The 12,624-nt window shown below is 42.0% G+C and overlaps 1 protein-coding gene across 2 annotated transcripts in view; it reads right to left on the bottom strand.

Moving 5' to 3' along the window:
- The window catches only part of FANCA (FA complementation group A), a 53,032-nt gene extending 40,847 nt beyond the window's left edge, over nucleotides 1-12,185 (bottom strand). For both annotated transcript variants that reach the window (XM_075838573.1, XM_075838574.1), the window contains exons 1-9: nucleotides 12,080-12,185; nucleotides 8,493-8,605; nucleotides 3,796-3,889; nucleotides 3,208-3,350; nucleotides 2,264-2,359; nucleotides 1,671-1,744; nucleotides 1,275-1,384; nucleotides 541-623; nucleotides 243-276 (exon numbers count right to left, since the gene is read on the bottom strand). In XM_075838573.1, the coding sequence (XP_075694688.1) occupies nucleotides 243-276; nucleotides 541-623; nucleotides 1,275-1,384; nucleotides 1,671-1,744; nucleotides 2,264-2,359; nucleotides 3,208-3,350; nucleotides 3,796-3,889; nucleotides 8,493-8,605; nucleotides 12,080-12,140 (808 nt within the window). In that variant the 5' untranslated portion in view covers nucleotides 12,141-12,185. The remainder of the gene's footprint in view (nucleotides 1-242; nucleotides 277-540; nucleotides 624-1,274; nucleotides 1,385-1,670; nucleotides 1,745-2,263; nucleotides 2,360-3,207; nucleotides 3,351-3,795; nucleotides 3,890-8,492; nucleotides 8,606-12,079) is intronic.
- Nucleotides 12,186-12,624: the final 439 nt, after the last annotated feature.

Genomic DNA, 12,624 nt, shown 5'->3' with positions numbered 1-12,624 from the left:
TTACTTTACAGCGCCTGGTGTGAAGACGATGCTTCCCACAATGTAAATCACAGGAGCATCTCAGAGTCAGCAAAGAATACTGAGAGAGTGCAGCACTGAAGGCATTCGAATCGTGAATGCAGCTTTGGAGTATAACAGGGATGATTGGGCGCTTATTAACAGGTCTTCTCAAATCTTAGGCATCTGTTTCCATGCCTGTCTCTACTGCTGGAAGGGGTCCTCAGAGATAGATGCTCACTTACATGAAAGCATTTTATCCAATATGGAGAGGGAAATCTGAAATAGACAAAAGAAGTTTTAGAACAAATCTATAGGTAGAGATAATAGAGGATAGATAGATTAGATAGATAGATAGATAGATAGATAGATAGATAGATAGATAGATAGATAGATAGATAGATAGATAGATAGATAGATAGGAGATAGATAGATAGATAGATAGATAGATAGATAGATAGATAGATAGATAGATAGATAGATAGATAGATAGATAGATAGATAGATAGATAGATAATAATCACTGCTTATAATTTCCCTTACCTTGGTAAGTTTGGGACATTCGGAATTCTTCCCAGAAACAGATGACTTAGAGAAGGCTTTTCCTATCAGCACAGTTAGGAAACCTGTGAATAAGAATGAAGATGTGAAGGTGAATTTCTTTGTTCTAGTCCTGAGTTGGGGTCTCAGTGCTCGGACCCTCACTAATCAAAACATCTGATGACAGGTTAACGTTTAGTTACCCTTTAACAATTCACTTTTATTGGGTGTTATCAGTGCTTGAAGCTATTATCCTGGAGTCTGCAGCATCTCTGGTCTCATGTCCTCATGGCAACACTTCCTGTCTGTGCCCTTGTCTTGTTCAGCTTTGCCATAGGAACATTCACATTCTAACTGGCTTGAATAATAGTAGTTATTTGTGGACATAGATGAGGATGGTGATTTGAATCCACATAAGCCCAGAGCATAGGGAGGAAGTAATGTAATGAGGACACGGGAGAAGATTTACTGCAGACTCCAGGTCTGGAATTTCATCAACGCAGCAACATAGCAAAATAATACAAAAATGTATTTTCATGCACCCGAAGGGAACTTTTATGTATTACTTCTGACAGCCATAATGTGCAGGTTTAGAAACTCCATAATAAAGTTATTACTCTTATTACACATCGCAAATACAACTAAATGCCAGGATCGACAGATCGCCCCTCCCCCAGCACGCCATTTCAATTATCAGCAAAAAAAAAAAATCTACAAAATCCATAATAGAAACTTACCGGATATCATCTGCTCACAAAACCCTACGTCAGGTGACTTTTCCATGTGCAGGATGAGAGAATGCAACTCCCTGCAGAACCAGTCCACTGCCCAGTGAGGGTCTTTACAGCTATGGAAGTAACAGCTTTTTTGTTAATATGACATTTGCTTTTATATTAGTATCACGTTACTAAAAATAAAACCTTAAAATGAATCACTGCAAAGAAAATATAGTACATAAATAGGTTTGCAGTTGAACTACCAGATACAGACAGAGGAGGCAGCAGCGAGTCATTACTACATCCATTCCCTCTATAATAATATCAACTTGAAAATGCAGGCCCCGGTCCGACCGCTGATCATTACCACAAAAAGAACCTATTTAATGGTTCAGTACGCTACCAGTTAACACTTACCTCTCTAACAAATCCTCCAGTCCTACAACGTCCAAGTTCTGTAAGTGCCATATAACTTCTACCATGGGAGGGCGCTACACAGGAGGAATCAAAGATATCAAATATTTCTATATTACAGCATATTGTACCCAACCATATCTCTGCATATAACGGTCATCTTCTTTCCAAGGAGCTGCTGCTGAACAGTTTTGTGCCATAGGAATGCATGGAGATAAACATGGCTGACAAGTATTAAGCAGTTTCCGCCAGGTCGGATGTAATAACGTGCGACGTTTAACGAACAAATATAACAAGTGACAATAGAAGTATGCGTGGTCTCCCAGGAAACTTCTTTGGCGCCAGATTATGTCAATAGAACATTTTGGTAAGAAGTGCGCCAAATTTATTAATTTTTTTAAATTTGCCGCAAATCAGTCCAACTACCTCCTTCCCTTATGTTGGCGTAAAAAAACGGCAGTCTTAAAACCTCTAGGTCAATATGTGCAACTCAACCTATTGCTTGGCAGTTGGATCGTGCCCCTTGAATCACGCCACACTTTTGCCCGTCGTATTCATCATCGAGCCCTAGATTTAGTCTCACAAGTAAAGCTTACCTCTAGTCCCCACATCTGCTTTAAGAAAACTGAGCGACTGAAACAATTTTCCGCTACCAGTCCCTTCAATGTCTGAAGAAACCCAGTCAGTCTGTCCTGAAACAAAAATCAAAAACATAATAATGGTCAGAGCCTCAACCAACACAGTGAGAACATATATAACAAATATAATATACAAATATAACAGATAATGGCGAGAACGGAGGAAAAAAACAAAAAGAAAAACAAGAGTGATTCTATGTGGCATGGACGCGGATACAATGTAAGAAGACAGAGTTTTGGGGGCTGATCAAAACTTCTGACATGTCAAGTCTATTTTAAACAACAGTGGCCCTTTAAGAGATTTCTTGATAAAAAATATTACAAAGTGAATTTGCAGTATTTGCCTGTGTTGTACCGGTCACAATAAATTTAGATTATGTTTTAAGAAAGACATCCTCATCGCGTTCCTCTCTCACTCCACCTGTGTTCTAGCTGCAATGAAGCTCCCACCAAGTCTTTGAGTCGGTCTCATCAGTCAGATAATTTATATACAACTTAAAGTGTCATCACCTATCCACAGAATAGGGGATAATGGTCTGATCACAGGGGGCCCCACCACTGGTACCCAAAGCGATCACAAGAACGAATATCCCAAACCCTCCGTTCCTCCTCACTGCTCAACCGCCAAGTCTATGAGAATGACGGAATACCGTAAATCCCATGGACATTGAATGGAGCAACGACCATGGGACTTACTGCTGCTCCATTCAAACTCCTCACTGCGGCGATACAGTGAGGAGGAGAGGGGGGAATTTGGACCCCTGTTCTGGTGATTGGTGGGGGTCCCAGCAGTCAGACAAATATCACCTATCCTGTGGATCCTGGTACAATCCCTTTAATTACAATCAATTCCATCCATATACAACATTTCCGCAGGTAATTCTACATCGAACGTGGCTCACCCTCTGTTCCTGGCTCAGCATCGTTCCTTCTGCCCCATCTGTCACTTCACGACAAATCTTCTGGATATTACACACGGCTGCTTTAGCTCCCAGTATATTTGGCGGTAAGTTCAAGTGTAAGGCTTGATCTCGCAATGCAGACGCTTGGAAAGGTGAACAAAAAAGTAGGAAAATCAATCTGTATATGAAGTATAGAAATAGTCTCCAACCTATGGCTCCCCGGCCGTTACAAAACTACAATACCCAGCATTCTCTGACTATTTTGCAACAGCTGGAAAGCGACAGGTTGCATACCATTGCAATATAGAACAAATACGTGATACTGGACTTCTGGTCTTTCCAAGGCTCCTGTAAGGCAAATCTGTAGCAATAGAGGAGTATTGGATGTACCACTGTATAATCAAGCAAATCTGTCATTTATGTGTTTTGGGAAAGATGGGTAATAACAAAATGCGACCATATTGGTTGTCACCCAACTTTCCCAAGATGGCTGAAAATATATATATTTTTTTAACAACTTGACAAGAGGACGACGACTCAAGGACTTGTATTTACTGGACATTTTTTAATACAATATGATAAACTTACCAATAAATGTGTCGGTAATTGTCGAAGACTTTTGAAAATTAGCAGAGGCTGAGCCATCATTGTCACACACCTTCTTACGTGGAGGAGATTCTACCTAAAAGGAAATATGGCCAGTCATTGGCTGCGGCAGATGGGATCTGGTTATTATCAGACCATAGTAGTTATGGACTTGTGAGGGCACCGATCACATTCTGCCACACACATATTGACAGAAAATTGGATCTTCCCATGTACGCTCTATAAAGATCACCAGCCTGATAAACACACACGTTTGGCTGAGCAGTATGGAGATAAGTGGATGGCTGACATCTCTGGCGCTGCTTATTTCTTGGGGAAAAAATAGGGGTGAACAGGATCATATTCAATGAGAGACGTTACATTTGGGCTACCTCCATACATATGAGTTTGTTAGTGCAATTCAGGTTCTGCTGACGAATATATTATGTGTATAGCCGGCTTTAGAATGAGAACGTCAGATGTAAAAGTTTTCTTAACCCCTTCCCCCTGCATGCATTCTGGGCCTTAATGACCAAAGCAAAATTAGCAGTTTCACTAGGTCTTTATTTAATTGGTTATAATGTTGTAGGAATCAAATGTATCCCTACAAATTCGGTATGGTTTTTTTCAGCAGAAACAGGGCTTTCTTTTGGTGGTTTATACTATAGGTTTTCTTCTTTGTTTTTTTTTTAAATTTTACAAAAATGCAAAAAAAATGTAGACAAAAAATATGTTTTCTTCAATTTATTGTGTAAAATTTTTTAAATAAATAATGTTTTTACTTTTGCATGCCTCTAGATTTATTTCTGAGTTTGTTCTGATTGCTTGGATACCAAATATGTTGGTGTTTGTTATCTCACGGGCACTTGGCAAGGCCTCAAACTAAAGGTGTCCAATTTGGCCTAAGGATGACTGTTTCCAAAGCTGATTTTTAGGCACCAGAGTCTTTGCAGAGGCCCTGTGGTGTCGGAAAATAAAAATACACTTAAAAATTACCCAATCTGGGAAAGAAGACCCCACAGATATAAAGACCCCCCTCCCAGAATTATCATTGACAGTTTCACTTTCGCATAAGGAATCCCTCCCTATTTTGGCTTTTGGTAATTCAGTAATGTGCTACTGTATGGTAGGTCTCAAAGCATGGGTAATTACACAGTCCTGGTTTTGAAGGGCAAAAGGGGCAATAAAAACGTGAATCTCTTCTTCGGCCATGTTTTCGGCAAACTTTGCATCTCTTCTGCCGATTCTTTTGCGTCTCAGTGGCAGGGATAGGATGTAAGAAGGGACGCTCCGTGAGTCTCTTGACATCTTCTGATTCATGGTGTCCTACTTCCCCTCCTTCAAATAAAAGATGTTCAATAATTTTTTCTTGGAATTCCAGATATGTCATGGTTCCCTGGGCCTTTTTGAATATTATATAGGAATTGAAAGTAGAAACCTGCATCAGATAAATTGCCACTTTCTTGTACCAGGCTCTAGTTTTCCTTTTGATCAAATAAGGTTGGAGAACCTGGTCTGAAAGGTCGACGCCACCCATGTACTTGTTGTACTCTGTAATACAGAGCGGTTTCTGTCTGTTCGCAGTAGCGCCTCTCTCTCTGACAGTGACCTTGGTGTCAGTGTGTATAGTGCTCAGCATAAAAACCTCTCTCCGATCATTGCACTTAAGTGCAAGAAGTTCATCACTTGCGAAAGCAATGGATTCCCCCTTTGCCAGGCGCATTGAGAGAAGTTGTGGTGGCAATCCTTTGCGGTTTCTGCGAACCGTCCCACAGGCCCCTGTTTTGTCAGCGTGAAGACTTTTGAAAAGTGGCACGCTAGAATAAAAATTGTCAGTGTATACTCTGTAGCCTTTTTGAAGGAACGGCTGCATAAGGTCATAGACGATTTTTCCACTGACACCAAGGTTTTGTGGGCATCCTGGGGGATTTATTTCACGGTCTCTGCCCTCATATATATTGAAGCCGCATGTGTAACCGGTCTTACTCTCACATATTTTGTATAGCTTTACGCCATATCTCGCTCTCTTTGATGGTATGTATTGCCTGAAACACAATCTCCCCTTAAAATTTACTAGGGATTCATCCACACTCAAGTTCATGTCAGGAGTGTAGGATTTTAGAAATGACTCTTTTAGCGCAGTAATAAAGGGCCTCAGCTTGTGAAGGCGATCGTGCCCGGGATCACTTCTTGGGAGGCTTTCTAAATTGTTACTAAAATGCAGGAAACGCATTAATACCTCATACCTGCTCCGGGACATTATTGATGAAAAAACTGGGGTTACATGAATAGGACTTGCTGCCCAGTAAGAACGGGTGGACGTTTTTTTTACAATGCCCATATTCAGAATGAGCCCTAAAAAATTTTTTATCTCGCGGACATTGGTAGGAACCCAGACCCTTGCATAACCACATGCAGGCTTTTCCGTCAAAAACTGCCTTGCAAAAAGGTTCGTCTGGTCCACAATTAATTGTAACAGCTCATCCGTAAAAAAAATATGAAAAAAATTGTGTGGGGCAAAATTCGTGGTGTCGAGGTTTATGCCCGGAGTTGACATAAATTGGGGCACCTGAGGGATAAAGTTTGCTGCAGGATCCCAAAAAATTTGCGGTACTATGGGATTACTAGTTCCCGCAGTTGCGCCTGTGGATTCGGCAACAGCGGCATCTTCCATAGGGGGAGTTGTTGCGGAAGCGTCCGAAGCAGTACTTGTAGTTTCATCATAGCATATTTCCCCTTCTGATGCGGTTCCTGTGTCACTGCCTGAATCAGGGCACAAAATAGCATAAGCTTGCTCTGCGCTATAAAGTTTGCGTGCCATTCTAATAGATTTCCTCTAATAGTAACAGTTTTTTTGTAACAAAATATATATATTTTTTCTATAATTATAATTTTATTTTTTTTTGCTTTTTATGAGATTTACTATAAAAATTTAAATAAAACTAACTAAAAAAACAGGGGGGGAGTTGTTACAATATAATGTAATGTTTCTTCACTGTAACGATTTGTTTGTTTCGATTTCACAGGTCTCTGTCTCTCCTGTCACAAAACCACAACTGAGAGGAGAGAGCCCGCTGTTTACACTCAGCGGGTGGTGATCGCTGTGATAGGCTGTTCACAGCGGTCACCTCCTCCTATCAGAGGTTCCCCTGACGTTGTCTCCAAGCCTCCGCTGTCAGCTAACAGCTGAGGCTTGGAGATATACGCGCTGATTGCAGCGCGATCTCATTCTAAAGCGCCGACGTAGTATGGCGGCGCTCTAGAATAAAGCCCACTAATGACCGCCGTAAAAAGGCTTATCGGCGGTCATTAAGGGGTTAAACAGCAATCCAAAATACGCCCTATATTTTGATTTTGCGGACCGTGCTCCAATACTTTGTGATGGGAGCACGGCCCGCAAATGCGGGTGAGAGTCTGTGGCCGGCCATGCCCATAATCACGGACCGTACACACGGCTACGGGTTGTATATGAGTGACAATCACTGATACCATTACAGCTCTCACAGGGCTTTTCACTCATCTTTCCTAGAGTCCTGATTGCCTTATTTGTCTTATGCAGTGATATGGGAGCAGGGGATGAATCAATGAATGACTAGCTAGATTTGCCATTTTATGTGTCTGGGAAAGCTGGATCACAACCCCTGTGCGAGTTTTAATGGCAGCCATAATGGTCATCACCCAGGCTGACATAAGTGCACAACTGAAGGAATACAAGGAACACTCCAGGTAAAACTGATACAATGTGTTATTCCAAGTGAAGGGCCTGAGGGGGCGGAGCATGACACAGGGATTCTCCTTTTGGTGAAATGTATACCTCCGTGTTAATGTGCTCCGGGCACAACACATTAGGAGAGCGAGGCCTAAATCAAATAATAAATCTCGCACAAGGCATGTAAGCCAGTTTTTTGGAACATATTGAACCAGATTTTCCGGAGCATTTAGCTTAGCAAATCTCCTCCATTGTATCAGTTTTGCCCGGAGTGTTCCTTCAGTTGTGTTATGCCTAGTGCAGGCCTGAGGGGGGAGGGCATGACACAGATTAATAGAGTCCCAAAAACAGAATCCCTGTGTCATGCACCGCCCCCGAGCACGGAGACCCCCACCAATCGTTAAAACGAAGCGGCAGAAGTGCTCGTGTGATCGCTGAGCCACTTCGTTTCTGTTTGGCTTTGTCCGGAAATCAATATAGCGTAATACGGGCTCAATAGAAAGTCTATGCACCAGTAAACCTCTACATCGGCTTTCCGGAAAAAGCCAAACAGAAACAAAGCGGCACTGCGCTCACACGGTGACTTCTGCTTCTTCATTTTAACAATTGATGGGGGTCTCAGTGCTCGGACCCCCACCAATCAAAACTTCTAACATGTCACTATGACATGTCAAAAGTTTGTCGAACGTTTAGTTACCCTTTAAGTTTTATGGAAATTATCTTTAACAGTGCAATGCTTTCTAAACCTTTGTAATCTGGTGACTGGTCTTAGAATAGCTTGCAGGGATACAGGAATTTGATCATTCTATTAAAGGGAGCCTATTGGATAAGGAATTTCTATTTATGCTTCGAACCCAAAGTGAGAGTTTCCTATCGTACCATCCGCGTGACGAAACCGCAACCCACCGAACCATCACTTGTATCTTAGCCAGATCCCCATAGATATCGTGTGTAAACAGCATTGTCCTAATGACGCCTCAGCTCTTCTTACCTCTAACAGAAACTGATTTATATCTTGTCGACAGCTGAGCAGATACAGGGCGGCCTCCTGCAGGCTTTTATTGCTGGATTCAGCTTTCCTGTCCGTTTTCTTGGGCCTGTTGGCTGAAAAATGATATATTTATATGTACAGACTGATGAGATTGCAAGTAATGAGAAGCCAATAAATCCTGGGTTTCCTGTGACTGATATACCCCACTGCAGGGGTCAGCAGTCTACGGCACTCCAGCTGTTGTGGGACTACAACTCCCAGCATGCCCTGACAGCCAAAGGCTTTATTATTTCAGACATAGGCTGTCAGGGATTGCTGGGAATTGTTGTTTCACAACAGCTGGAGTGGTTAAGGCTGCTACTAGTAATACAATAGACACTATATTATCAGCACACATCATGGGTAGAGACTGCAATAAGAGCAACCTCCATAATTCCTACCATCACTTGTGTGCCAGGTCACCATAGACTGATAGTTGTCACATAGTTAGCTAGTTGTCCGCCCTGACTTTCTCATACACGCATTATATTTCTGGAGGGCAAAGCACGACTACCAGGTGTCTTGGACGCCATTTATCTCTAGGTGAATCCATAGAATTGGGCAGGTAAAAATCGAAGTTTACCCTATGGGCAGTCATCATGGATATTGTCCAGCCACGCCCATTAATCTAAAGACTACAGACAGCTTTAGTTTCTGGTTGCCCTGGCTATGTCCTTAAGAGGCTCTGTCACCACATTATAAGTGCCCTATCTCCTACATGATGTGATCGGCGCTGTAATGTAGATAACAACAGTGGTTTTTATTTTGAGCAAGTTATGAACAATTATGCAAATTACAAAGACAACTGGGCGCTTTTTTACTTTTTTTTTACCAACTGGGCGTTGTAAAGAAGAGTGTATGACGCTGACCAATCAGCGTCATATGCTTCTCTCCATTCATTTTTAGCGGTACTCGCAACACAAAATGATCTCGCGAGATCATGCTGTGCAGTCACATACTCCCACATTAAAGTTACCGAAGTGTCTAGGACGTGATGTCTATTCACAATCCCGACACTTAGGTAAAGTTTCTGTGAATGACAGCACAGCGTGATCTTGCCACGCTGTATGAGTAAGTCCCCAAGAAACTTTACCGAAGTGTCGGGAGTGTGAATAGACATGGCGTCCTGGCTGGAGGTGATGTCTATTCACTCTCAAGACACTTCGGTAAAGTTAATGTGGGAGTATGTCACAGTACAGCGTGATCTCGCGAGATCACACTGTGTTGCGAGTACTGCTAAAAATGAATGGAGAGAAGCGTATGACGCGGATTGGTCAGCGTCATATACTTCTCTTTACATCACCCAGTTGGTAAAAAAAAAAAGTAAAAACACGCCCAGTTGTCTATTAAGAAAGTAATTAGCATAAATATAAAATTGCTCATAACTTGCTCAAAATTGATTGTTTTTCAAAATAAAAAACACTTATCTAGATTACAGCGCCGATCACATTATAAGTGCCCTATCTCCTACATAATGTGGTGGCAGAGCCTCTTTAGTCATGTATTCACTTTCTGCTCCAGTCTATACAATTACATTAGAGTAAATGTATCAAGTTTCGTAACTTTTAAAAGAAACTACAGTAGCGATCTATACATGTTCCTGGATGTAACCATAGCAACCAGAATTAAAACTTCCATTCTTTACACTGCTGGCTGGAAATACTGAATAGCCGTGCTTGTCAGACGAAAACATTGCGGGAGTCCATCGCGGCTGCCTCGCTTTGGACTCCCGCAATGTTTTCGTCTGACAAGCACGGCTATTCAGGTCAGAATACTATTGGCCCTCACTCTCAGCTGATCATATTACGTAGCGTATTTAAAGCAATGTAACGAACAGACAATTAGATGCCCCTTGAGAAAGCCATCCACGCGAAACGCGCGTTGGGGTTCTCCTTACTTTGGAGTCTTTGGACCTTCTGAGCGATATGGGTTAGTTATACACTGCACTAACTGCCTTCCTACTTCACTAACTTATCTCTTTTTTACTATTTGCGTACTTTACTGCACTGTGTGACTATTTAGTCCCTTTGAGATTTAGCCAAGGCAACTATACCGATTGGTGCATCCTAGCATAGTGATTGTAGGACCATCAGATAGTGCTGTTGCATTTTTTTCTTCCCTTAGACATTAATACGTAATTCACTCTGTCTATTTGTGGTTTGCAACTAGGCACTTCCCGCTCTACATAGAAGTTTGTCATTTGCATGTTTATTTTTGATATGGCTTTTTAGCCGTCTTTCAGAGCTTAGTTTGACATTCTTTCTTCTTTTGCTCTTGTGTCCTATGTACAACTCAATACAGTTGTTTGATTTGATGTCCTGATTTTAACCATTTTGTAGATTGTATTGCCCAATAAAGTATTAAATTTTTCTATGCCTTTGGCATTATTTAAATTTAATAGGTTATGACTCATTCTTTCTAAATGTTTCTAATAAAAGTACAGAGGTGTGTAAATAATGAAGAGCCCCTTTAAACAGCTGATCAGCAGAGATGCCAAGAGTCAGACCACCACAGATCTAACATTGATGGCCTCTCGTATTGCAGCAGATCGGCGCTGCAATGTAGATAACAGTAACGTTTTTTTGTTTTTTTTTAAAAAAACGAGCATTTTTGGCCAAGTTATGAGCTATTTTTATATTTATGCAAATGAACCCTTCTTATGTACAACTGGGCGTGTATTGTGTATGTACATCTGGGCGTTTTTACTTGTTTTACTAGCTGGGCGTTGTGAATAGAAGTGTATGATGCTGACGAATCAGCATCATCCACTTCTCTTCGTTACCACCCAGCTTCTGGCAGTTCAGACACACAGCGTGTCCTCGCTCATCCGATGCGATGAAGTTCCTGTGGGAGGAAGTGACATCACAGCGTGATCTCGCGAGGGCACGCCGTGTGTCTGTGCACTGGCAGAAGCTGGGCGTTCTGAAGAGAAGTGGATGATGCTGATTCGTCAGCATCATAAACTTCTATTCACAACGCCCAGCTAGTAAAACAAGTAAACACGCCCAGATGTTACACACACAGTTGTACATAAGAAAGGCTCATTTGCATAAATATAAAAATGGTCATAACTTGGCCAAAAATGCTAGTTTTTGAAGAAAAAAACAACTTTACTGTTCTCTACATTGCAGCGCCGATCTGCTGCAATAGGAGATAGGGGTTTGAAAATCTGGTGACAGAGCCTCGTATATAAGCACCCTCTCTTCAGCTTCAAGGATGTTCCCGTTCACATGACGGCGTCAGATGCATAATTTCTGCAAATTCACTAAGGCATGTATATGTTCTAACAAACTAGCCGCAGCCTATGCAGATAAAGCAGCTGTAAACCGTGTAATCCCGTGTTATATGTGCATAGTGAGAGCCAAACAGACAGCACAATGACTCCGAGCATGTACTCTATCTAGCTGTTGCAAAAGTACAACTCCTAGCATGAAGCTGTCGGTACATGCTGGGAGTTGTAGTTTCGCATCAGCTGAAGCGGGAGACCACTGCGAGTCGAAATAACTTAACAACCTGTGTTACAGCTGCAGTAATGAAGTCAGTTATACCAAGAAGCTCTGCCAGGCTCCTCTTGTGGCCGCCCGAAGTGGAGCCAGACACAGCGGACATAACTCCCAGCGAGCGCAGCTATAAGAACACCTGGAAATCACACAACTTCCGCCACACTTTGGAAACAGAACCCGCGCCCTATTCCAATTGGCTGACGCAAATTACGTCACTCGTGATTGGACGAACGTGATGACACACTACACAGGGCGCCAGAGGTTTATGACAGGACGATACAGCCATGTTGCTACAGGTGTATATTCGGGAGGAGATGAAAAGTATCGTATGGTATATGAATGGGACAGGACAAAAAACAATTCACAAATATCTCATGCTGGTAAAATTATAAATGTTGCAGCTACAACATGCGACTTTATAATAGAACCAGTTATAATGCTGATATAACAGAATCACAGCCACAGTGCCCCATAAAAGAGCCAGCTAAAGTGCCACCATATTAGTGACAGACACAGTGCCCTCATAACAGAGACAGCTACAGTGCCATCATAAGTGTCAAGACACAGTACGCCCATAACAAAGCCAGCTA

Source organism: Rhinoderma darwinii, chromosome 9, assembly GCF_050947455.1.
Source record: "Rhinoderma darwinii isolate aRhiDar2 chromosome 9, aRhiDar2.hap1, whole genome shotgun sequence".
In the NCBI taxonomy this organism is placed as follows: Eukaryota; Metazoa; Chordata; class Amphibia; order Anura; family Rhinodermatidae; genus Rhinoderma; species Rhinoderma darwinii.
The sequence above is the reverse complement of the archived record's forward strand: the minus strand, read 5'-3'. Positions and strand labels throughout refer to the sequence as shown.